Source organism: Vigna umbellata, chromosome 1 (genome assembly GCF_029865625.1).
Source record: "Vigna umbellata cultivar VRB3 chromosome 1, Vumbellata_1.0, whole genome shotgun sequence".
Taxonomy (NCBI): domain Eukaryota; kingdom Viridiplantae; phylum Streptophyta; class Magnoliopsida; order Fabales; family Fabaceae; genus Vigna; species Vigna umbellata.
In genome coordinates, this window is record NC_142165.1 from 108,053,542 (window position 1) to 108,080,696 (window position 27,155).

The 27,155-nt window shown below is 32.6% G+C and overlaps 1 protein-coding gene and 1 non-coding gene across 2 annotated transcripts; one reads left to right on the forward strand and one right to left on the reverse strand.

The window, feature by feature from the left end:
• Positions 1–279: 279 nt before the first annotated feature.
• Positions 280–7,579, forward strand: LOC124840548 (nucleoside hydrolase 3-like). The gene is made up of 12 exons (XM_088105499.1): positions 280–644; positions 2,020–2,199; positions 2,755–2,865; positions 2,951–3,286; positions 4,153–4,329; positions 4,412–4,696; positions 4,808–4,930; positions 5,106–5,303; positions 5,402–5,655; positions 6,018–6,219; positions 6,462–6,767; positions 7,173–7,579. The coding sequence occupies exons 1-12, from the start codon at positions 483–485 to the stop codon at positions 7,494–7,496; spliced, it is 2,658 nt and encodes an 885-aa protein (XP_087961625.1). The 5' UTR covers positions 280–482; the 3' UTR covers positions 7,497–7,579.
• Positions 7,580–9,484: 1,905 nt separating this feature from the next.
• On the reverse strand, positions 9,485–9,686 carry LOC124834766 (U2 spliceosomal RNA). Its single transcript, XR_007028518.1, has one exon. It is a non-coding gene; the product is annotated as a U2 spliceosomal RNA (small nuclear RNA).
• Between the last annotated feature and the right edge of the window lie 17,469 nt (positions 9,687–27,155).

The window sequence follows — 27,155 nt, forward strand, 5'->3', positions numbered from 1 at the left end:
AATAAATATCTCGAGTTTAGATTAATTAACAATTAAATAAATGCTCGAATTAATCAAAACATTAATTAAAGTAATAAGTGGAGAAGCATATTGTGAATAGCGAAACAGTTGAAATAATTTTGTTTAACTGTTACAATAAAGTTTGTTGATTTGAGATTATTGTGAAAATCCGTGTTAAGATTGAAATAATACATGGGTGAGTGAGTAGACTGCACGTAACATGTTTGAATAAAAAAAGGACTATTGAGGTAATGTGACATCGGTCTGAAATTTGAAGGGCTACCTTTTGGTGTGTGCAGTAAAAGTTGAAGTACCAACAAACACGTGGAAGTATAGTTATTTCTCAAATCTGATACTCTCTGTCAAATCCCGTCTCATTTAAACGTGCCAGCTGAGTGTTCATTCCTGAGATATTCAGCTATCTGTTCAGTAACTCCGCTTCTTCAAATTCAAGAATTACAGTTATAGTGTTTGTTTGAAGGATGGTGAGAGTGTGGTTAGCAGTAGCAGTGGTGTTACTGATTGTAGGAAGCTTTGTGGAGGGAAAACCTCGTCGGATTCTGGTGGATACAGATGTAGACACCGACGATTTCTTTGCTCTTCTCTACCTTTTGAAACTCAACACATCACAGTTTAAATTGGAGGTAAGTCTTCTGTCAAATCAATGCAACACATCTCTTTCTTCTTCTGATTTTCTTCTTCTTCGTCACTCATTTTGGAGATCATTCATCTGTTACTTCCTAACCTAAATTCTTCTGTACCAAATCATTGAAGAGCTTTTTCTTACTGATGAGTTTATTTATTTATTTAATTTTAAATAAAAGAGGCATGCCTTCCCTGTTGTCAACAGCCGTATGCTGCTCGAATGTCTCCACTGTAATTTGGAATTTTAATTTATTCTTAGAAGAGAATTCAGATTTTTGGATATTAATTTTTTTCCACGTCACATCGTATGACTTTTCCGCCTTTCTTATTTGTCTGTCACTTTCCGGGATTCACATTACTCCTTTGAAAAACATGGAGGATTGATTTGTAATAGTTTGAAGAAAAAGCGTACGGGAAATTAGGTTTTTTATTTAATGAAAAAGATAATGAATTTGAGTAGGAAGTTTATAGGTACTTGTGATTAATTTAATTGAATTAATCAATGTTAGCACGTTATTTTTAGTATAGGGTTAACGTTAGCATTAGGTGAACTTTTTTAATTATAAATGTTTTTCTGTTTATAAAAAGATAGTTGAGAAAATTGTTTTAAAAAAATTAAAGAAAAACCTAACAAATATAATTATTTTATAAAATAAATATTGAATTAGAATAGTAATTTACTAAATAATTCTCACGATTTTTTCCCATATCTTTCAAAACTTTTATTATAAATAATTATGAATCATTTAGGTCAAATACAAATAAGAAAAATTATACTCCGACACATTTCGAAATACTCACTTGAGAATTTTATTTGATAATATGATAATATATATTAGAATTTATATTAAATATAAAATAAATATAATTGTCAGCATATCACACTCTAGGAATTTTAAATATAATTGTCAGCATATATATTAGAATTTTAAATTATTATATGAATATTTTTTGTTTTTATTGGTGTCAGCATATCACACTCTAGGAATAATTGTCACATGTGATCTCAAAATAATGTCCACGTATCCTCGGAAATTGTAAACCACTCCTAACAAAGAGAACCCGTACCTCGTGAATTCCTTTCCAAACAAAGTAGCGTTTGATCACTCAAACTAATTGACATTTTGGTAAAACTATATTAGCTATTTTGAATATATTGTGAACCTAGTTCATACAAATTCGTATTTATTGCTTGAAAATTATTAAAGAAGTGATATATACTCAAATGTAAAAATTTATAAACTGAAAAGTAAAAGAAATAAAGATTATATCATACCCTCTTGAAGGAAGTATGAAGGTAAAATATGGTTTAATATCGTAATTTGTTTATGAAGGTATTTATTTTTTGTGTGTGTGTGGTGGAAACAATTTTAGGGCATCACCATCAGCGCAAATGCTTGGACGAATGCTGGACATGCTGTTAATCAAATTTACGATCTGCTTTACATGATGGGACGAGATGATGTTGCAGTTGGAGTTGGCGGCGAGGGTGGAATACTATCAGATGGTACCATACTCCCCAACGTTGGTGGATATCTTCCAATCATAGAACAGGTTTCTTACCTTTTCCAAACCTTACTTTTCCCTAAATACGAGGAATATTGTTCACAAGGATAACATAGATAAGTCAGAATCTGCTCAACTCTGTAGTCAGATGATAAATTACTATAGAAAAAGAGAAAAACTGTGTATATAATAGTATTACTATATTTATACTTGTGTATTGTACGGGATATTTGTATCGTGATTGAATTTATGTTTCTATTATATTTAATAATCTTATATTATTTAGAGGGAAGATAAAAACAATTTATATATTTTTTATTTATTTATTGAAGTATTTTTTAAAGATAAAACTGCGATAGAGTTTTACTTTTCAAAATAAATAATATCAGAACTGAGAGATTCATGTCAGTTTTGCTTTTAAAAGGTTAATGAATAAGGTATTAAATAAATTATTTGAGTCTTAAGAAATGTGATTACTGGAGATAGAGGTATATATAAATAATTTTACCTTTTTTTTTAATTAAAAATGGTTAAATTATATTACATTGAAAAAAAAAACATTTAAATGCATGTGTTTTAAGGATGATTGTTGTCTTGAAACAGGGAATGACAACGGCGGGAGATTGCAGGTACAGGCGCGCCATTCCTGTTGGTCTTGGAGGGCGTTTGGACATTGATGCCAATTATGGTATCAGGAAAGCATTCCTACCACAGGTGTGTAAAATTGAAATTGTACTTATTTAAGGATTAATTATGTTTAGAACATGATTAATTGTGTTTAGAGATTGTGGTAAACTAGGGAAGAAGGAAATACAGTCCAATGCAACAAGCAAGCGCACAGGAAGTGTTGATTGAAAAAATATCTTCTGGTCCCATAACAGTGCTTGTGATCGGAGCACACACGAACATTGGAATCTTCCTAATGAATAATCCACAGCTGAAAAAGAACGTGGAGCGTATCTATATAATGGGTGGGGGCGTAAGGTCAAGCAATCCAACAGGTTGTTGCCCTAAGAATGCTTCATCTTCCTGCGTGCCTCGCCAGTGCGGTGATCGAGGGAACATGTTCACAGACTATAATACTAACCCTTTTGCAGAATTCAATATATTTGGAGATCCTTTTGCAGCATACCAGGTCTGATACACATTTCCATATTCATAAAACCACTTCTTCATTCAAACTGCTTAACATTAACACAAATCTTTTTTAGTAATTAATGCATTCTTCAAATTGCCTATATATAAATATACAAACGTTATATAAATTAACATAAAACTTGCTAATTTTGTTTTTAATTTATAAGGACAAATCAAATATGGAGTAGAATAAAATAGGATATAAGCTGGTTCGGTGTTATTTCTAACTTGAGACAGTTGATTAGTGAATTCGAGACGAAAACACAAAAAATAATGACCACGTTATCTCATTGATTTAAAACTTAAAAATCAAATCGCGGGATGCTTAAAATAAAAATATTTTATATACTTTACAGGTTTTTTAATAGAAAATTAAGAAAAAGAAATATTTTATATAGTTCACGTGAGAAATCATTTTTACTATTTGCATAGTTTATTTTCTTTTTTTAATTTTAAAATATAAGTAAAGGAAAAATATAAATATAAAATATGAAAAAAAACTTCTTACATTTATCAAAACAATTAAATTTAGCATATCAGTATATCCTCAATATAATTATATATATTATCAGTTTTTTCATGTTGTTTACTATCCATATATATCAAATCACTGGACGCTCTTTCTTGGATAAAATGATTTTAAATAGGCCTGTTCATTTGTGTATTTCTAAGGATCTGTTTTTCATAATTTAGTACATCTCTTAGAAATTTATAATGTCTTAAAAAGTAAAAATTCAAAAAACTATTTCGACATTTTTTATAAAGAAGTTAGAAGTGGTATCTTTTTGGGGATGTAACCTTTGTTTAGTTGATTGAAGTCATATAAAAAATATGTTGATGACCAGAAAATATGTGGATATTTAGGTGATTCATTCTGGAATTCCTGTCACTCTTGTTCCTCTGGATGCAACAAACACAATCCCTATCACTAAGGAATTCTTTGACGAATTTGAAAAGAGCCAAGACACATACGAGGCACAGTACTGTTTCAAATCCGTGAAAATGTCTCGTGATACTTGGTTTGACGACCAATTCTATTCGGTAATTTCTTAATGAAGCCATGCGTGCCAATTATTAAAGTAAAGTAACTACTCTTCGTCTAATACGAATTCATTGTTGGCAGAGTTATTTCATGTGGGACTCTTTCGCAGCTGGTATAGCAGTCTCAACCATGAGTAAACCCAATAACCATAATGGAGAAAATGAATTTTCTGAAATGAAGTATATGAACATAACTGTTATAACTTCAAACAAACCTTATGGGACATCTGATGGCTCGAACCCTTTCTTTGATGGCCGAAGAGTTCCTAAGTTCAATCTAGAGAAAGCTGGGGTGCATAGTGGTCATGTTCAACAAGGGCTTAGAGATCCACTTTGCTTTGTGAAAAATGGGAAAGGTAGATGTCAGGTAATTCTTGCTTTCCCTTTTGGCTTGCAACTTCAATTTGTTACGTCCAATTTCACACCTACATATAGTAAATCTTAACGTGTTATGTACCAAAACATGTTCTATACACAGGATGGTTACACAAAAGAGGTAAGTGGTCCAGACTCAGTGAGGGTACTTGTTGCCACAAAAGCAAAGCCTAACAAGGACGTTGGGAGCAAACTTGACAGAGAATATATCATAAGCTTCTTGAATGTATAGTACATTTCTTACTATATTGTTCAAACTTCTTTCATGATTTATGAATCACACTGTTTTATCATTCCGTGTTAGGAAAAGTGAATGTTAATTTGTGATCTGACTATATGAACGGATTCTAAAAATGGAAAGTGTATATGAATCTGAATTTTTGTATTCTGTCTAATGAAAGGCTCTGAAGGATCCACAAAATTCAGGGAGGTTTAACTTCACCACACAGTTTCCTTATTACAAAGAAGTAACTTACAAGCCAAATTTTCAAAATAAAACACTGGGGAAACCTGTTGTGTTTGACATGGACATGAGTGCAGGAGATTTTCTTGCTCTATTTTACCTCCTAAAAGTGCCTGTTCAAGTAATCGACCTTAAGGTATTCTTGTTTTTTCATTCTTAATTGTTTATTCGATTTGCACTTAAGTTCTTAAGAATTTCAATATTATGTTGAAGTTTATACACAATTGCACTCAGGCAATCATCGTGAGTCCTACTGGATGGACTAATGCAGCAACAATAGATTCCATCTATGACTTACTGCACATGATGGGTCGTGACGATATCCCAGTTGGTCTTGGAGATGTTTTTGCAATGGATCAATCAGATCCAATATTTGCAGCTGTTGGAGAATGCAAGTATATAAAAGCCATTCCCCATGGAAATGGGGGGTTACTGGACTCTGATACTCTTTTTGGTCTTGCTCGTGATCTGCCACGCAGCCCACGAAGGTGATTTTCAATTACTTTTATGGCTTGGAATGTATTGTTTATCAGCATTAGAATGCATCAGAGGTTAGTGAAATCATCTAGGCCAAGTGGAATGGAAGCTGCTATTGAAAGTAGAGAAATAACGAAATATGTGTCATGCAGAAATGAACCGTGTTATTTGGGTTACACTATGTTGAAAGAATTACTTTTCTTGAATAGAGTATTATTATTATATTTCATTCAATTGTTGCGTAACCTTTCTTAAGTGTGTCGTGCATTTTGTAACTTGGATACCTTGTAACAAGGTTATATATTAGTTTGCTCGCACTTAAATATTTCCAGTTTTTGTTTCGAGCAACTGGCTAACACACGTACCATTTCAGGTATACAGCTGAGAATTCTGTGAAATTTGGAGCTCCCCGGGATACAGATCACCCTGAACTCAGACAACCACTGGCCATGGAAGTTTGGGAGTCTATATTACAAAAAACTAATCCAGGGTCTAAGATTACAGTGCTGACGAATGGACCCTTGACTAACCTGGCAAAGGTTGTATCGATGAAAAACATAAGCTCAAGAATTCAGGCGAGTTATAGTATGTATTAGTTATCATCTATTTGAAATAGCTGCATATATCAACAAGAACAATTACCTACTGTAGAAGTGCCTTGAGAGTAACCCCTAGAAAAAAAGTTCTAGTCATTTTGGTAATATTAGCTAAAAGGAAGCATTTGATTCTGCATTTAACAGTTTTCCTCGAATGATTAAGATATCTGTATTGTACTGATAGCATCATAAAAAGGAATAACAATTCTAAAATGTCGCAGGATGTATATGTCGTTGGTGGACACATTAGCAGCACTGTTAAAGACAAAGGAAATATATTTTCAGTTCCTTCCAACCAATATGCTGAGTTCAACATGTTCTTGGATCCTTTAGCAGCCAGGATAGTGTTTGAATCAGAAGTTAATGTCACACTCATTCCACTCAATACCCAGCGCAAATCAAGTTCGTTTTCAGCCTTTATAGGCGAGTTGCGTAGGACACCAAGAACACCAGAGGCTGTGTTTTCCGAACGTCTGCTGTCACGGCTATACCATTTAAAGCAATCTCATAGCATGTATCAGCATATGGTATAACTTTCAGCCCACAGTTTTTTTCTTTCTAGTTTTTCACATCTTAATCTCAGAATTTATGGTTAACCTCTCTAAATGTGTGACACAAAAAGGAGAATAATCAACTTTAGATTCGTTTTAACAATGCCCCTTAAGAAACAAGATGATTCCCGCTTAGTTCTTATAGGAATATTTGTTTATTCTTGTTTTTATTGCAAGACCGCTAAATACAAGAACTAAACATAAAAAAAAAATTAGTATATAAGACTAAAATATTGAGGATTTAGGTATAAGGATTAAGAAAAATGTTGGTGCTGATGTAGGAACCAAACGATTGATAAAACGTTAAGAAATTGCATTAGAAAAAGTAGATTAGATAGGATTAGTTGTTGTTTCCACTGTTTAAGTCCTTTGTGTTTGCAGGGCACGTTCTTGGGAGAAATTCTAGGCGCAGTTGTCTTGGGTGATAGCTATTCAGGTCTTGATCCAAAATTTGAGGAGAAGCTCATTAAAGTCTTGGCTGATGGTAATGAATGGAGTGATGGAAAAGTTGTGGTGGATGAAAAAGATGGAAAATTAGTGAGAATTTTAACGACTGTGGATGCCAAAGCTTACTATAAATTGTATGCAAACAAGCTTGGCCATGAGGAACAGTCAGCTAAGATAGGGAGTTTTGAGGAACAACGGAGAAGATGGAGTCATCCTCAGTTTAAATTAGAGATCATTACTTCACTGTTTACTAAGTGAAATTTAAACATAACTTCATCTCAATAATTAACGTGAAAACTTAAACAAATTTCAATCTAGTTTTTACATCAATTGTTTCTTGATTGCTACCCTTCAACTTTGAGTAATGAAGAAAAAAGAAAGAAAGGCGTCTTCAAAGAGTAATTTGTCTCTTAATGCTCTAACTCATAAAATATGAATTATAAGATAAATTAATTTTATTTAGTAAAATAACTATATATCCCTTAAGAAAACATGATTTGTTGAAATTTAACTTGTTCATTAATAGCGACTGTCAAACTATGAAGATGAGGCATGCTCATAAATGGTGTGTCTCATGTCTAAGACGTATCAGACACCAACATGCCCATACTAGTAGTAAGACACACATTGAAGAAGTGTCTAATTTGAGAAAAAAAAATTTCTAATATAATTTTGATAATTTTTTCTAACTAGAAATGCAATTATTTCTCAAAAATCTTGTAAACTTGCAAATTTATTACATAAGTTTTTATTATGATTATAAAAATAAAAAATAAATTTTATTATTTTTTAATATTAAACAAATTGATTATATTTATTTTTGTGTTAATGAATAATGTGTTTAGATTATTATATTTGACTAATTTTGTTCGTAGATAATTTTAAGGATTTAAAGACATAATAATCTAATATATAAATCCATGTTCTCGTGATCTGCATTTTGTAGACTACATGGCTCAAAGTATATGTGTCGTGTATAGTGTTTGTCTGTATTCGTGTTACATAACTACCAAATCTTCGTCCTTCAATTTCAGATTAATAAGAATTTAGTAACCTTTAACCTTTGATTTCTGAACAGGTATACCAATTGTGGGATCCTCAGTTTAAATTAGAGATCATTACTTCACTGTTTACTAAGTGAATTTTAAACATAACTTCATCTCAATAATTAACGTGAAAACTTAAACAAATTTCAATCTAGTTTTTACATCAATTGTTTCTTGATTGCTACCGTTCAACTTTGAGTAATGAAGAAAAAAAAGAAAGAGAGGCGTCTTCAAAGAGTAATTTGTCACTCTTAAATCCACCTATAAAAACAAACAAAACATAAGTTTCTTTCTCTCCAAAATATTATCTCTTAAAACATTAATAGTACGATGATAAAATAAATTATTTTCCATGTTAAAAATGTAAGTTTATTGGTAAATTGTTTGTTTAATACAATGACTTAAGATATTTTGTTATTAATACAATAAAAAGAAAATACAGTATTAATATAATAACTTTAATTACCTTAGTTTTATTTGAAGTTTATTAATTAGTAGATTTAGTATATATTTAGTCTTTAATAGTTGTCATATATATTTATTTAAAAAAAATCAAATTTAAGAATTAAAAAAAACAAAATTAATTAAATATTAATATTAACTTTTTCTTTAATAATCAAACACAAATTATTAAATACTAAAATACATATTTAATCCCAACTATTAACACATTAAATAAAAATAATCAAATTAGTTTTTATCTTAAAGTTATAATATTTTATCATTATCTTAACAATAAAATATATTAATACTTATTTTACTTAAAAAGAATTATTTATGATATAATCTTTTACATATAAATAAAGAAGTTTTGTTTTGGTGTTAACATTTATTTTTCAATTTTATAAAAAGTAATTAATTATTTTATTAAATTTTCTCTTTAAGTGACTTATTTTAAATTTAACTTTTCTCTATTTTATCATTTTTTAAACTTAATTATATTTTAATTAAAAAATTGAGTACAAATAAATAAAAACTATTTATAATAAAATCATAAAAAGATGTATATTTAATTTTATAATAATAATAATAATTTTATTATCTTTTATTATAAAAAAAAAATGGACTCACGTCACTTAATGTAACACATGCATTTTTACTAGTAATTATAAATTTAATGATCCTATTATTCTTTTAATTCAACTATTTTAAAGTTTAATAATTTTATTTATGTGATTAAACATTATTTTTCACAATCATAATATTTGGGCCAATTCTGCTGTTAGTTTAAATACAAAACGGTCAATCCAAATTTATAGAGAAGGAGGACCCATAAATGATAGACTTAAATTGGTAGGGTGTGCCAACAATAGTGCAAGACTTGAGCAACACTTGTATCAGATATTAAACTGATAAGAACAGATAGTACACTTGATCTTAGCCAAAAGGCCGAGAAAGGTATAAGAGTTAAAGAGAAGGAAAATTCTTTTTATAATAAGCTTAAGAGGGACTCTTCTATGATCCAGGCGGTATGGGACTTATAAATGCAGTTCAACACTATGCATCAGCCCTATTTAAAGACAAATATGTAAGTTTAATAATTAACATTGTATTCTCTTAATTCAACTATATTAAGTTTAATAATTTTATTTATATGGTTAAACATTATTTTTTACATCTATAATTTTTTAGTCAAGTTCTTATGGATTGTTTTTAGTATCATTCTAAAAACTCTTTATCAATGTATGTTATAATAAATGTAAGTTATGTATACATAAATTTATAATTATCTCTTCTTTTATTTAATGTTGGATTTTGTATTCTAACAAAAATTATATTTCATCATTATTCACTAGTACGGAATTGGCCTTTAACGTCACCTAGTAGACGTCGGACCACAAAATAATCAATGTAAATTATTGACCGGTGGCATGTTCGTAAATAAGTTGGACACATCGACGTCGGTTAGGAGGGGCACCGACGTCCTCTGACAAGTAGATGAAAAGTTCTTTTTTTCTGCCATATAGACATCCGATCCAGCCACCCCGACGTCTATATACGATTATAGACGTCGGTGAACCTCCTAACACACATGTATATGTTTGACAAGTAGATGAAAAGTTCTTTTTTTACGCCATATAGACGTTTGATTCTGTCATCCGACGTCTAAATGGCCTGACAAGGTAGGTGAAAAGTTGTTTTGGACGTCATATTAGTTAGGGCTCCGACGTCTAGGCGAGAATGGATGTCGGTGCCCTCTGTGTCTGATGTCTTGTTTGTTGTTAAATCAGAAATCGAACTTGTGGTTACACGCACTTCATCGTTTTCCTTCTCGCCTTTTCTCTCTTTGACATTGCATTTCCAGTGCGTTTTTGTCTCTTTTGAACTGTTTAAACTTACTTTTACTCCAATTAAATTAGTCTTTGATGGATTATCTTCCATTTGAACCGATTAAAATGAGTTTTCATTGTGTTTTGATGCAGTTTTTCTCGTGTCTTTGGGTAGCGTAGTAGCACATTCTCCCTTTGCTAGTTTCCTCGTAAGAAAAACTTGCGTCTTTTGGATGTCTTATAGCGTTTCAACCCAAAACCGAACCTGGGTCTTTGCCTAACTCTCATGTCACCGTATTTGTTTTCATTGCCGGTTGGAATGGAACCAGGCAAGGACCCAGATCCGGTTTTCGGTTGAAATGTCATAAGATGTCCAAAAGACGCAACCTTTTCTATGAGGAAACTAGCAAAGGAAGAAGGTGCTACTACGCTACCCAAAGACACGAGCTGCAGTAGACGTCGGTTAATGCTAGTGTTTGACGTCTATAGTGTCCTTAGACGTCAGTTAATGCATGTCCGACGTCTATAAAGACATCGGACCTGTGGAGTCCGACATCCCATTAACGTCACCCATAAAGACGTCGGATCGAGATATGACGTTAAAAACCTAAAATAACATACATCTAAAGCTCTTTCTGCACTAGTGGTTCTCGATATAATAGATACATCCAAATTTATGTATATGATTTCTTACTATTTCAATATTAATTAATTTTTATAAAAATTATAAAAATATAATATTATCAAATATTTAATATTAAAATAATATATTTAATGTCAAAATTTAGAAAAAAATTTATAATTGTTTAAAGTTTAAATCAAGGTGCCAAATAAGAATTATGTTGTTATATTGCGGTGGTAAAATTATATTTATATTAAAAACAATTAAAACAATATTTAAAAGAAAACAAAATAAATAAGAATATTAAAAAGAAGTAAAAATGATTATATATGTATCTTATAAATTATTTAAAGATATAATAAAATATAATGAATCTTAAAAATTTCAAAATCATTTTCAAATATCAAACTCGTTAAACTGATAAGATAATTAAAATTGTTTGAGTGAAACAAAAGTTTTTTAAATAAAAAAAGTTGAATAAAAAAAGTAAAGTAAATAATTTTTTATATTATATAGCAAACGAAGGGTTGAAGATTGAGAATTTGAAATTCAGATAAACATATATCCTCGTGTGAAAAAAATAATAAACAAAAGTAAAAAAAAATTAGTAGAAATAATCATATATATAAAATTTAAAAACTATTTCATTAAGAAAATTAATTGAACATAAAAATGTAATTAACACTGAAGAAAATACATGAAATATTCGAATTCTGTGAATAATAAATAAATGAAACAATTATAAGATTTCAAATTCAAAGAGTAAATAAAGTAAATTTTGTGACATCCAAAAAATACAGTACAAAACCATATAATAGAATAATCACGCATTCATAATATTACAGATCAGTTTCACATATAAAAGAGGTACGATTATTGCCGAACGACCTTACATAGTCACCGAACGGTTTTACAATACAAATAAAATAGAAACTACAGTAATAACCGAACGGTTCTCTTATACCGATCGGTCATATACAAGATTCAGTAAACAGATGAGCGAACGATCTAAAGTTCAGTCTTAACTTCTACTTCTAACGATGTTTCTTTCAGCAGCACTCCTCCTTCTGCTCACATCCACACGGATGATCATTGCAACAGGAACAAAGACAGACAAAACAACGAAATAGACAAGACGGAAAAAGGGTAAGCTTATGTAATTTATTTCAATAATCATACATATTCAGATCACATAAGTTCTATACCAATCAATTTCACCAAATGAATCATTCCTTATTACATGCAATAAACCAACATTTGACTCTAACCGTCCGGACTGTATGAATTCTATGTAGCTACGACGTCTATGCACCCGGGTGATGTAGTAACTGGGATACCCTCAACAGCTGTCACCCGAGGTTAGTCTGTTCCGTCCAATTTAACCTTATGGACTAGGACCTCCTGTCATTCTCACACATGAATTACTCCTCTCTACTTGAGAATGAGTAATCACAGAATATCAGGATAAACGCCAGCTAAGCCTTGTCTACATTCATACTTTACCATTCAAATACCAATTCATGAGATATTCCTCCCTGGAATACTTTTACATAACCATACTCATTTTATCCATATCACATTCCATCATATTTCATTATCCAAACATCAAACTGAACCCATTGGAACAAAGATCCTATATGTCACCAAATACTGAAAAATAACCTTCCACATAGAAACGAGACCGAACACTAGGAGTGAGACCGAGAGGTCTTCAGCTCACAAACAGATCAGAACCAAAGGAGTTATTATCAGAGTTATGAAAGAAACCGAAAGGAATAACATTCCATAGTAATTAACCGAACTGAACGTTATTTAATAGGTGAGCCATTTCATTGAACTGGCCCTTGAGAGTTTAAACCGAACGCTACGAAGCCTAAACCGAGTACTAAGACTCTAGGCCGAAAACCATTTAGAGACCGATACTGTTTGACACCAAATACTAGTGACGGACGGGGTACGATGAAGAAACTGAACGCTATTTATACTTAGCTTTTAATATGATACTAACATTAAAGAGGTCGAGTGCTAGTCTAAGACCGAGCACTGTAGAGACCGAACACTCTTATTCCAAACAATTGATAAGAGATTATGTAACACCCAAATATTTTAAAGGGTATTGCTGATAGTAGAGATTAAATTAATTTGATATCTCATATAAACAATCAAACTTTATTTCAATTACTCCAAAGTACAATACCAAACTTACAAACTTTAAACAATATAGTCTTCACCACTGAAATTTCAACTTATAAGTTTTACACAACATAATCTTCCCTAATACAAATTTATTCTTTTTACAAAAATCCCTGAAAGTTTTTCCCCGCATCTCTCTCATCTCTCAGCTTTTTCAACCGCATCTGCAACATTATCTAATCACATATAACATGAGTTATATGATCATAGTACAAACAAATAAGGGTAAGCCAACCTTATCATAAAATCATTAAACTTGTAATAAAATATTATAATCATGTATTTCTGCAATTGATAAAATATCATTATTCCGATGTCCTTAATTCATCATTATCAAAATCATCTTTCTCATTTCCATAAATCTTACAAGTGTACCATGCTTACTCATGAAGCCTTATGGTCAGACCGCTCTCTGCCTGCTTCCTTAAGCCTCACTTATATACTATGTCTTACTTTCTGAAGCCTTATGGTCAGACCCCTCTCTGCCTGCTTCTATAAAACTTACGAATCATATGTTTATGTCAAAGCCTTATGGTCAGACCACTTTCTGCCTGCTTTCATAAACCTCAGGTGTTACTTTGCTCATACCAAACTCTCATGGTATAACTCGAACATACTACTCCCGGTAGTAAACATCATTCCATAAGTAATGATTTCTCATATCCACTCCAACATTTCATAAAACCAACAATTCATACCCTCTTATCCACCTAACTCAATCATATTCATTCTTTAATCATGAATTCATAATAACTCGTTTTGGTATCAATAAATTAAACATATTGTCAGATATCATGCTTCATATTATAAACTCATTTTGCCCACAACGAGTATAACTCAACATATTTTCACCAAACAAAGATCATGGATCAACCAAAATATATCAACATATCTTAAGAACTACATATTAAAGTCTGGGCTCAATGTAATGATAAATAAAATATATATGAAATTTTTACCATGATGATATTATGCATCTACAATCAACTTGTTTTATTTTATTTTCATCCTAGTAGAGATTTTTCTTTACCCCAATTGGTCACCGGAGAGGACCCAGATGTCTGAACGCATCAAACTCACCTTCGACGCCAGCACATATGACTAGTCACAACTGACTGGACCAGGCCAGGGCTGCTCTATGATCAGGGATGTGCCAACTCAGGTTTTTAAGGTTCCTCTATCCTACCAACAACGAAAGGCCCTCAATAATTAACAATTGATTTATTTAATTTATCTACCATGTTCTCTTATGCTCTAAATTTGAAATGCCAAATTTTAATGTGTTCACTTCCTCTCATAGCAACCTCAACAATATCTGTACATCTATTTAATATCCATATATAAACTATTTCAGAACCCTTACTTCAGACCTTCCAACAAGATCAATTTCAGCCAACAAACTCATTCAAAACAGATTAAATTCATCACATCACAACCTGTACAATTTCACAGTTTCAGTTATCATAAAAGTCATAAAATAGTTTCACAAGAGCACACCAGTTCAACATTCATATGCAAATATTTTATAAAATAAATTCATACAAAAATAATTAGCTCCCATTACCATCAAAATAATATTAATATAAAAATTTAGGGGAATCAAGAAGTTGAATCTGGCAGAGCCGATTAGACAACTTCTCATCCTTCCAGAAATACAATATAATTAAATAACAAGAACAATAACATGTCTGGGGAAACAAGAAGTTGAATCTGGCAGAGCCGGTTAGACAACTTCTAATCCTTCCAAAAATGCAATAAAATAAATAAGTAAAGCAATAAATAGTTTGGGGAAACAAGAAGTTGAATCTGGCAGAGCCGGTTAGACAACTTCTAATCCTTCCAAAATACAATAAAAATAAATAAGGAAAGCAATAAAATGTTTGGGGAAACAAGAAATTGAATCTGGCAGAGCCGGTTAGACAATTTCTAATCCTTCCAAAAATAAAAAAATATAGACAAGAAAAAGCAATAAAATGTTTGGGGAAACAAGAAATTGAATCTGGCAGAGCCGGTTAGACAATTTCTAATCCTTCCAAAAATAAAAAAATATAGACAAGAAAAAGCAATAAAATGTTTGGGGAAACAAGAAATTGAATCTGGCAGAGCCGATTAGACAATTTCTAATCCTTCCAAAATACAAAAAAATAAACAACTAATAACATACAAATGGCATAACATAATCAACATCACATTTTACAACTATCACACTTGGATATCATCATAGAAGCATACTCTTATTTAATTTTCAATATCATACAGAAACAAAATACTCCATATTCAGGATTTAAGATCAGACAAAAGCAAAATATAGCATATTCCAGACTCAAGATAATACAAAAGGAAATACTCAAAGTTAGCTCCCCTTACCTCTATTCCAGACTTAGTTTCCTCTTCTCAAACCGTTCTCCGGAACTTCCAGAATTTCCCCTCTTCACTTAGAATTTCCTCCAACTCTCTTCTCTCACAATTTCTCTAGAATTTTGGTGCAAATTTTCAGCCTCCCCCCCTTGGCTATTTATAGCCAAAAAATTTTACTATTCATTTTTACTATTCATTTTTACTATTCACTTTTACTATTCATTTTTACTATTCAAAAATTATTTTTTATTCACCATTCTTATCTCTGAATGATTAATTCTACGTGGAGTATTCTCTTCCACAATTTATTTTAATATATTTTTATATTTTTTTTTTTATTTTTTATTTTTTTTTTTTTTTAACTATTCACTATTCACTATTCACTATTTACTATTCACTATTCACTATTCACTATTAAAAAATCCTAAATAAGTTATCAAAAATTTGAAGCTCTCCCTCTAGAATTACTATAATTTTATATCCAAGAATTTACATTTTTCTATCCATTAAAATTATTATTACTAATAAAATGCTAAAATTTACTATTATAAATATATATATATATATATATATATATATATATATATATATGTGTATATTTTTTTTCATGGGTCTTACATTCTCCCCAACAACAATTATTTTCGCCCTCGAAAATTATCTATTTAACAAAAGACTTTTTAATAAAAGACTACTTACAAAAGAGATATGGATATTCCTTTATCATAAATTCTTCCAATTCCCAAGTCATTTCCTGTGTGTCTTCATCCCAAAGTACCTTTACCGTGCAAATATCCTTTCCTCTTAGCTTTTTCATTTGAACATCTAGTATACGCACTGGTCCAACGTCCATTGTTAAATTTTCCTTAACCTGGATTTCATCAACTTCTAACACATGCTTTGGATCTAGAATATACTTCCTCAGTTGGGATACATGAAAAACGTTATGCAATTTTGCCAATCGAGGTGGTAATGCTATCTCATAAGCCACTGGCCCAATCTTTTTGAGAATTTGATACGGTCCGAGAAATTTTGGTGTCAGTTTCCTCATCTTGATAGCTCTCCCGACTCCTGTAGTTGGTGTTACACGTAAGAATACGTGATCTCCTTCTTCAAATTCTAACGGTCTTCTTCTTTTGTCGGCATATGACCTTTGTCTACTTTGAGTTGCTTTCATCCGATCTTGGATTAATTTTATTTTTTCTGTGGTTCGCTGTAGTAGCTCAGGTCCCACTGTCAGTGCTTCCCCATCTTGAAACCAACACAACGGGGTTCTACATCTTCTTCCATATAAAGCTTCATATGGTGGCATACCAATACTGGAATGATAACTGTTGTTGTAAGTAAATTCTACTAATGGTAGTACCTCATTCCAACTTCCAAGATGATCTAATACACAAGTTCTTAGCAAATCCTCCAAAGACTGAATAGTCCTTTCTGTTTGACCATCAGTCTGAGGGTGATAAGCCGAACTCGTCCTCAACTGTGTTCCTAGAGCCTTCTGTAGCATCTGCCAAAACCTTGAAGTAAACCTTGGATCTCTGTCTGACACAATGCTTGTAGGTATGCCATGCAACCTCACTACTTCCCCGATGTATAACTCCGTCAGCTTTTCTAGTGACATACATTGATTAATGGGCAAAAAGTGAGCGCTCTTGGTTAGTCTATCAACGATAACCCAGATAGAATCGTGACCTTTTGATGATTTTGGTAAATGTGTTACAAAGTCCATCGAGATACTGTCCCACTTCCATTGAGGAATGTCTAACTGTCGTAACATCCCTCCCGGTTTTTTATGCTCCACTTTTGCCTTTTGACACACCAAGCAGGCTACTACAAACTCGGCCACGTCCCTCTTCATTCCATTCCACCAAAATGACTCTTTCAGGTCCTTATACATCTTAGTCATACCGGGATGTATGCTAAGACGACTTTTATGGCCTTCATCCAAAATTAAATGTTTCAATTTACTCTTTGCAGGTATACACACTCTGTTCTTAAATCGAAGAATGCCATCTTTACTTAGAACGAACTCCTTGGCTTGATCGGTGTCCAACAAACTGATCTTTTGCTGAAACTCTTGATCCATTGACTGCTCAACCTTCACTTGTTCTAAGAAGTCACTAGTGATTACTAAATGACCACACCATATATGATCTCGGTTTAACTGCAACCCCAAGTTCATATCACGTAACTTTTCTAACAGTTCTAATTCCTTCACCATCAGTGTTGTTATCTGAGCTTGTCTCCTACTCAATGCATCTGCCACCACATTGGCTTTTCCTGGGTGATATAAAAGTTCGAAGTCATAGTCCTTCATATATTCCATCCATCTTCTTTGTCGCATGTTCAGCTCCTTTTGATCGAACAAATACTTTAGACTCTTATGGTCACTAAAAACTTGGAAACTTGCCCCATAGAGGTAGTGTCTCCATGTCTTTAATGCAAATACTACTGCTGCAAGTTCTATGTCATGCGTTGGGTAGTTCTTCTCATGCACCTTTAGCTGCCTAGATGCATAAGCTACAGGTCTCCTACCTTGCATTAGGACGCACCCCAAACCTTGATATAACGCATCACAGTACACCTCAAAAGATTTGTTGGAGTCTGGAATGATTAATACTGGTGCTGACGTTAGCCGTTGCTTCATATCTTCAAAACTGGCTTCGCACTTGTCAGTCCACAGGAATGGTTGATATTTACGAGTTAACTGAGTTAGAGGGCCTACAATCTTGGAAAACCCTTCGACAAAACGTCGGTAATAACCGGTTAATCCTACAAGACTTCGTACTTCAGTTACAGTTTTCGGCCGCTCCCACTTTAGCACAGCTTCCACTTTTGCTGGATCCACTGAGATTCCTTGAGCAGAAATCACATGACCCAAAAAATTTACTTTCTCTATCCAGAACTCACACTTTGACAGTTTCCCATACAGTTGATGTTTTCTCAAAATTTCCAACGCCATCCTCAAGTGTTCTGCATGCTTTTCCTTATTCTCTGAATAGATAAGAATATCGTCTATAAATACTACCACGAACTTATCTAAACATGACCGAAATATCCTGTTCATGTAGTCCATAAAAATCGCTGGAGCATTCGTCACGCCAAACGGCATTACTACGTACTCAAAGTGTCCGTAGCGAGATCCGAAAGCCGTCTTTTGTACATCTTCCGTCTTGACAAGAATTTGATGGTACCCAGATCTGAGATCGATTTTCGAAAACACCTCTGCTCCCCTCAACTGATCTAATAGATCATCGATTCTTGGCAAAGGATATTTGTTCTTTATTGTAACCTTGTTCAACTGTCGATAATCCACGCACAACCTTGAACTTCCATCCTTCTTCTTCACCAGCAATACAGGAGCTCCCCATGGAGACACACTTGGACGGATAAACTTCTTCTCCAACAGATCTTCGATTTGCTTTTTCAACTCTGCTAGTTCGGCAGGAGCCATTCTGTATGGAGCCATAGAAACCGGGCCAACTCCGGGCACTAGATCTATTGTGAAATCGATCTCTCGACTAGGTGGTAAACCTGGTACTTCTTCTGGAAAAACATCAACATATTCTTCTACCACAGGTATTCCGATGATTTGTTCTTCAGTATTCTCTCTTTTCTCCTGAGCTAACACCACATAGCAGGTAGCTCCATCTTTGATATCTTTCGCAACGACTCGAGTTGAGCTTAGTTCTAAATCGTTCAAATTTAGAAACTCTATCTTTTGTTTCCCGCAGTCAATAAGAACGTGATTGGCAGTCAACCAATCCATTCCCAAAATAATGTCTAGATTTTGAAGGGGTAAGCAGATCAAGTTCACTTTGAACTTGCGTCCTGCAATTTGGATCGGGCATCCGACACAGACTGAACTGGTCGCAACTGGTCCCGATGCTGGTGTAGAGACTACTAATTCACACCCTAGATCGTGCATCGATAATCCGAGTCTTTCTAAACATGCTAGGGATATAAAGGAGTGTGTGGCTCCAGAGTCAAACAAAACATATACGGATTCTCCTAACAACATACAGGTGTGTAAGATTAATGTACCTGGCTTAGTAGCCTCTTCTACAGACATTGCAAATACTCTTCCTGTTGCCCGGGGCTTTACTTCAGCAGAATCTTGTTGTTGTGGTTCACCCACTTTCTTTTTCTTTGGACAGACATTAGCAAAGTGTCCCGGATCATTGCAGATGAAGCATCTCTTCCCTTCAACTCTTTCCCCAATGAGTTTAGGGCAGTCACGTCTGAAATGTGCCCCTCCACACTCAAAACACTTCACTGTTCCTCGATATGATAGTTGTGGTTTTTCATAAGGTTTTTTTGTTGAATTTCATTGAAGATTCTCCCTTTGCAAGTCTGGAAACTCTACTTGGATCAAACTCCAACAATTCTATCATTCTGGCCTTCTCTACCAATGCTGGAAACTCTTGTATTTCCAATGGCATAAGTACCTTCTTCAGTTCATGCCTTAGTCCTCCCTCGAATTTTCGACATCTCCATTCTTCTGTGATATTTTGAGTATAAAACCTCGAGAGATAATTAAATTTTACTACGTACTCTTGTACTAATAACCTTCTTTGTTGTAAGGTCAGAAACTCCGCCTCCCTTGCAAATTTTGCACTGTTTGGAAAATATTTTTCCAAGAACCTTATCTTAAAGTTCTCCCAATTCACAGCCTCACCACGAACCGTCATCAACTGTTGCATACTTTCCCACCAATATTCAGCCTCACCCACCAAAAGAAATGATGCATAAGTTAATTTTTGTTCTTCTGAGCAAGTTATTACCCGAAAAATCTTCTCGTTCTGCCTTAGCCAAGAGTCAGCCTCATCAGGAGTAGCCTCCCCATTAAATTTAGTTGGATCATGCCTTAAGAAGTCATTCAAGCTAGAATGATTTTGAGGTACTTGATCAACTTGTTGTTGCTGCATCTTTGTCGAGTTTAAATGATTTCTTCAAAAAGATAACAATACAATTTAGCATATGATGTCAATTTCCTCCAATAGTCATTTTCATCATAACCATTAATAGTTTTACTAAGAATAATAATTTCACTCCCCATAGTCCCAAAATGCTTTCGAAAACCATTGCTCTGATACCATAATGTAACACCCAAATATTTTAAAGGGTATTGCTGATAGTAGAGATTAAATTAATTTGATATCTCATATAAACAATCAAACTTTATTTCAATTACTCCAAAGTACAATACCAAACTTACAAACTTTAAACAATATAGTCTTCACCACTGAAATTTCAACTTATAAGTTTTACACAACATAATCTTCCCTAATACAAATTTATTCTTTTTACAAAAATCCCTGAAAGTTTTTCCCCGCATCTCTCTCATCTCTCAGCTTTTTCAACCGCATCTGCAACATTATCTAATCACATATAACATGAGTTATATGATCATAGTACAAACAAATAAGGGTAAGCCAACCTTATCATAAAATCATTAAACTTGTAATAAAATATTATAATCATGTATTTCTGCAATTGATAAAATATCATTATTCCGATGTCCTTAATTCATCATTATCAAAATCATCTTTCTCATTTCCATAAATCTTACAAGTGTACCATGCTTACTCATGAAGCCTTATGGTCAGACCGCTCTCTGCCTGCTTCCTTAAGCCTCACTTATATACTATGTCTTACTTTCTGAAGCCTTATGGTCAGACCCCTCTCTGCCTGCTTCTATAAAACTTACGAATCATATGTTTATGTCAAAGCCTTATGGTCAGACCACTTTCTGCCTGCTTTCATAAACCTCAGGTGTTACTTTGCTCATACCAAACTCTCATGGTATAACTCGAACATACTACTCCCGGTAGTAAACATCATTCCATAAGTAATGATTTCTCATATCCACTCCAACATTTCATAAAACCAACAATTCATACCCTCTTATCCACCTAACTCAATCATATTCATTCTTTAATCATGAATTCATAATAACTCGTTTTGGTATCAATAAATTAAACATATTGTCAGATATCATGCTTCATATTATAAACTCATTTTGCCCACAACGAGTATAACTCAACATATTTTCACCAAACAAAGATCATGGATCAACCAAAATATATCAACATATCTTAAGAACTACATATTAAAGTCTGGGCTCAATGTAATGATAAATAAAATATATATGAAATTTTTACCATGATGATATTATGCATCTACAATCAACTTGTTTTATTTTATTTTCATCCTAGTAGAGATTTTTCTTTACCCCAATTGGTCACCGGAGAGGACCCAGATGTCTGAACGCATCAAACTCACCTTCGACGCCAGCACATATGACTAGTCACAACTGACTGGACCAGGCCAGGGCTGCTCTATGATCAGGGATGTGCCAACTCAGGTTTTTAAGGTTCCTCTATCCTACCAACAACGAAAGGCCCTCAATAATTAACAATTGATTTATTTAATTTATCTACCATGTTCTCTTATGCTCTAAATTTGAAATGCCAAATTTTAATGTGTTCACTTCCTCTCATAGCAACCTCAACAATATCTGTACATCTATTTAATATCCATATATAAACTATTTCAGAACCCTTACTTCAGACCTTCCAACAAGATCAATTTCAGCCAACAAACTCATTCAAAACAGATTAAATTCATCACATCACAACCTGTACAATTTCACAGTTTCAGTTATCATAAAAGTCATAAAATAGTTTCACAAGAGCACACCAGTTCAACATTCATATGCAAATATTTTATAAAATAAATTCATACAAAAATAATTAGCTCCCATTACCATCAAAATAATATTAATATAAAAATTTAGGGGAATCAAGAAGTTGAATCTGGCAGAGCCGATTAGACAACTTCTCATCCTTCCAGAAATACAATATAATTAAATAACAAGAACAATAACATGTCTGGGGAAACAAGAAGTTGAATCTGGCAGAGCCGGTTAGACAACTTCTAATCCTTCCAAAAATGCAATAAAATAAATAAGTAAAGCAATAAATAGTTTGGGGAAACAAGAAGTTGAATCTGGCAGAGCCGGTTAGACAACTTCTAATCCTTCCAAAATACAATAAAAATAAATAAGGAAAGCAATAAAATGTTTGGGGAAACAAGAAATTGAATCTGGCAGAGCCGGTTAGACAATTTCTAATCCTTCCAAAAATAAAAAAATATAGACAAGAAAAAGCAATAAAATGTTTGGGGAAACAAGAAATTGAATCTGGCAGAGCCGGTTAGACAATTTCTAATCCTTCCAAAAATAAAAAAATATAGACAAGAAAAAGCAATAAAATGTTTGGGGAAACAAGAAATTGAATCTGGCAGAGCCGATTAGACAATTTCTAATCCTTCCAAAATACAAAAAAATAAACAACTAATAACATACAAATGGCATAACATAATCAACATCACATTTTACAACTATCACACTTGGATATCATCATAGAAGCATACTCTTATTTAATTTTCAATATCATACAGAAACAAAATACTCCATATTCAGGATTTAAGATCAGACAAAAGCAAAATATAGCATATTCCAGACTCAAGATAATACAAAAGGAAATACTCAAAGTTAGCTCCCCTTACCTCTATTCCAGACTTAGTTTCCTCTTCTCAAACCGTTCTCCGGAACTTCCAGAATTTCCCCTCTTCACTTAGAATTTCCTCCAACTCTCTTCTCTCACAATTTCTCTAGAATTTTGGTGCAAATTTTCAGCCTCCCCCCCTTGGCTATTTATAGCCAAAAAATTTTACTATTCATTTTTACTATTCATTTTTACTATTCACTTTTACTATTCATTTTTACTATTCAAAAATTATTTTTTATTCACCATTCTTATCTCTGAATGATTAATTCTACGTGGAGTATTCTCTTCCACAATTTATTTTAATATATTTTTATATTTTTTTTTTTATTTTTTTTTTATTTTTTTTTTTTTAACTATTCACTATTCACTATTCACTATTTACTATTCACTATTCACTATTCACTATTAAAAAATCCTAAATAAGTTATCAAAAATTTGAAGCTCTCCCTCTAGAATTACTATAATTTTATATCCAAGAATTTACATTTTTCTATCCATTAAAATTATTATTACTAATAAAATGCTAAAATTTACTATTATAAATATATATATATATATATATATATATATATATATATATATATATGTGTATATTTTTTTTCATGGGTCTTACAGATTACTGGGATGAGACCGAGCGCTTGGTTTAAGACCGAGCACTGCTGATACAAAGAACCCGGTTTATGACCGAGCACTACTGAGTTTATACAATAGTTAAATATATTCAGAATACAATATCTTATAACTTATTTTCATCAAAGAATGAGTAGATGATTTTAGCATTTTAAGTAGTTATTGACTAACGTAGCCAAACTGATTTGAGAGAGAAAGATGGAAAACTAAACGTGGACAGAACTCTTTATTAACGAGTCTTCTAAGATAAACCGATCGGTCATCAACTGATTCTTCTCAAAGGAAGGATCTAGTCCAAACCGAACGCTCAAAGGGAACCGATCGGTCAATGATGACCTTCAGTGGCAAACATCAATTTTTACAGAGAACTACAGACCTCAAATTTATCCTTAAATCAATCCACTCCTCAGCATTTCTTTTCATACATTCATACAGTAAAAAACGTGTAGTAAACATACTTCATAATCATCCAATAAGCAACCAAACATGCCAGTATTCAAAGCAAGAAAAAAATCAAATTATATAAGCTTCCTTTACCTCTTAACGTGACCGAACGCTCAACAATGCAGGATACTGGTTCACCACTACACTTTCGTCTACCCTTAGGGTTTACTGATCACAAATTCTAGACAAAACAAAAGACCAGAACACTATCAAAAATCATATATAGAAAGGTGATCAACCTATGCAACCAGAACTTGGTTTGCATGCTCCAGAAATCACACGGCTGAGGGAGAGAAGAACTTACCAGCTCAAAATCAAAAACTGATCGATTCAAACGGAAGCCCTCGACGCCGGTAGAGTTCAGACGGTGCCTGAGTGGTGATCGGAAGAAGGAAAAATGAGAATTTCTTAAAGAGAAGATGAAAGAGATTTAGAGAGAAGGAGGAGAGAATGGAAGCTTCAGAAATCTGGAAAGAAGGGTGCATGCAGAAAATGACACAGAGTTTGAAATTTGGCATTAAATACTGTCGTCACTACAACCAAACGACCACTCTCTTGCAGCCACCTGTTTTTCACTATTTGAAACTCTGATTCTCTCTCTTTGACACTTGACTTCCACTACTTGGGGTTTTTAGTGGGTTTTTAATGGTTCTGACAAATTTTACTTTGTAAAAACTATATTTCATTAATGTTTTGTTCACATTAGATGATTTGTGGGAGATGATTTTGGGGAGAGTGATTGAATGAATTTGAGGAGATTTGAGGGTAAAATTTTTGTTGTTTTTTTTAGTGGATTTGGAGGTAATTGAGAGTTGTGATGATTAGTGTAGGATTTGGTTGATGTGATATATTTAAAAAATTTGTTTAATTAGTAGAAATTAAAGATTATCAAAATGCCCATAGTTATTAAAGTAATATAAAATAATATTTGTTAATGTTATATTTAATTGTAAAAATGTTTATAAGGAGTAAAAAATTTAAAATAATTATTAAAATAAATTTTTAAAAAGTAAAAAAATTATATATGTACTGTAATTATTAAAATAAAAAGAAAAAAAAATTAAATATGTACTGTAATTATATATTAAAATAATTATTAAAATAAATTTTTAAAAAGTAAAAAGAAAACCACAAATGGCCTTCTCTTCCTGTCTCTCATCCTCATCCTCTTTCTCACCCGCCGCAACCCTTACTCTTCACTCTCTCCCCCATCCACCCTCTCATGGCCTGAAGCCGAAGCCCTTGCAGAACCCGACCCGGATGATGCTCTCTCCCTTAACCTGCACCACTTAGATGCACTCTCCTCTGATAAAATCCCAGAGCAGCTCTTCCACAGTGAAGTACAAAATGGCAGAGTTGAAATCATTCCACCATCAGAAACCACCACCCACCCTGCTCCGAAGCGTGCTGGAACCGAATAAAGCAGCGCTTGAAACCGAATACACGCGCTGAACCAACGCCTGGAATCGAATACATGCAAGCGGAATTGAATACAGCACCCAACTTTCCTTTCATTCTGCAACGTATCCGAATACGCACACCCCATAACCGAATACACCTTCCACATCTCAACTTCTGGAACCGAATACGCAACCCTTCATGCTTTGCTTCTCTATCTTCAACACTTCACGCAAATAACTTCTTCATTAATATTTATTAACCATTTCTGGAATCGATTATCCAGTTACGGAATCAAATTGATTGCATGTTCTCAACTGATATTATCATATGTGTTAAGGATAAAAAAATCATTTGCCTTTAATTCATCGCAAATTTTCTCAGTACAACAATTGATACAAAAAAGAGATATCTTGCAAATCTCCTCGATTTCATTATCACAAATCTGCAAGCACTGTGATTTAGATTCATCGTTCACAAACCCCGCATATTTGTTTATGCAAACACGGTGTAATGTATAAGTGCAAAATTTATAAAAGTGTACTCGGTCATATAAAATTCTGAAATAAAAAATTAAAATAATATGGTATGATAGTATATCCTTATATTCGAGATTAACCAAAGAGTACAAAAAATGTTTTACTGACTGAGTCTAAACCTTTTTGTCTGCAACTGGTCTTAATACTGCCAATGTCGTACACTGCACTTTTTTCTCTTTCTCTTATTTATTTATTTTTCCAATTTTGCTTTGATGGGATATGTAGTTGTTGGACCAAGTCTTCACATCATAGAGCAAAGTAGACTCACCCATATTACGATGTTAACAAATAAATTTGTCATTATATATATCATACCTTTATGATAATTCATTTAAATGTTTTAATATGTGTGGTTATTTTTAGTATTATGATTATTTTAATTTAAATAAAATAACATAATATTAACATATACTATAATAAATCCCGTACTGCACGAATGAAAAAAAAAATAGCATAAAGACAAACATTAGAGTTGGTGGCTTTGTTTAACGCATGCCGGAAAGTCTATAAGATATAGTTGCTAGTCCAATAAATTTATGACAACTATGAATGTTTTTAAAGAAAAATTGTATACAAAACATCAATATTTGTATTTTAAAATGCTGGAAATTTAAAATATCATACATAACTGAATATAGATTTTGACTTTCTTTCAACCATTAATTGCTATAATAAATATCTCGAGTTTAGATTAATTAACAATTAAATAAATGCTCGAATTAATCAAAACATTAATTAAAGTAATAAGTGGAGAAGCATATTGTGAATAGCGAAACAGTTGAAATAATTTTGTTTAACTGTTACAATAAAGTTTGTTGATTTGAGATTATTGTGAAAATCCGT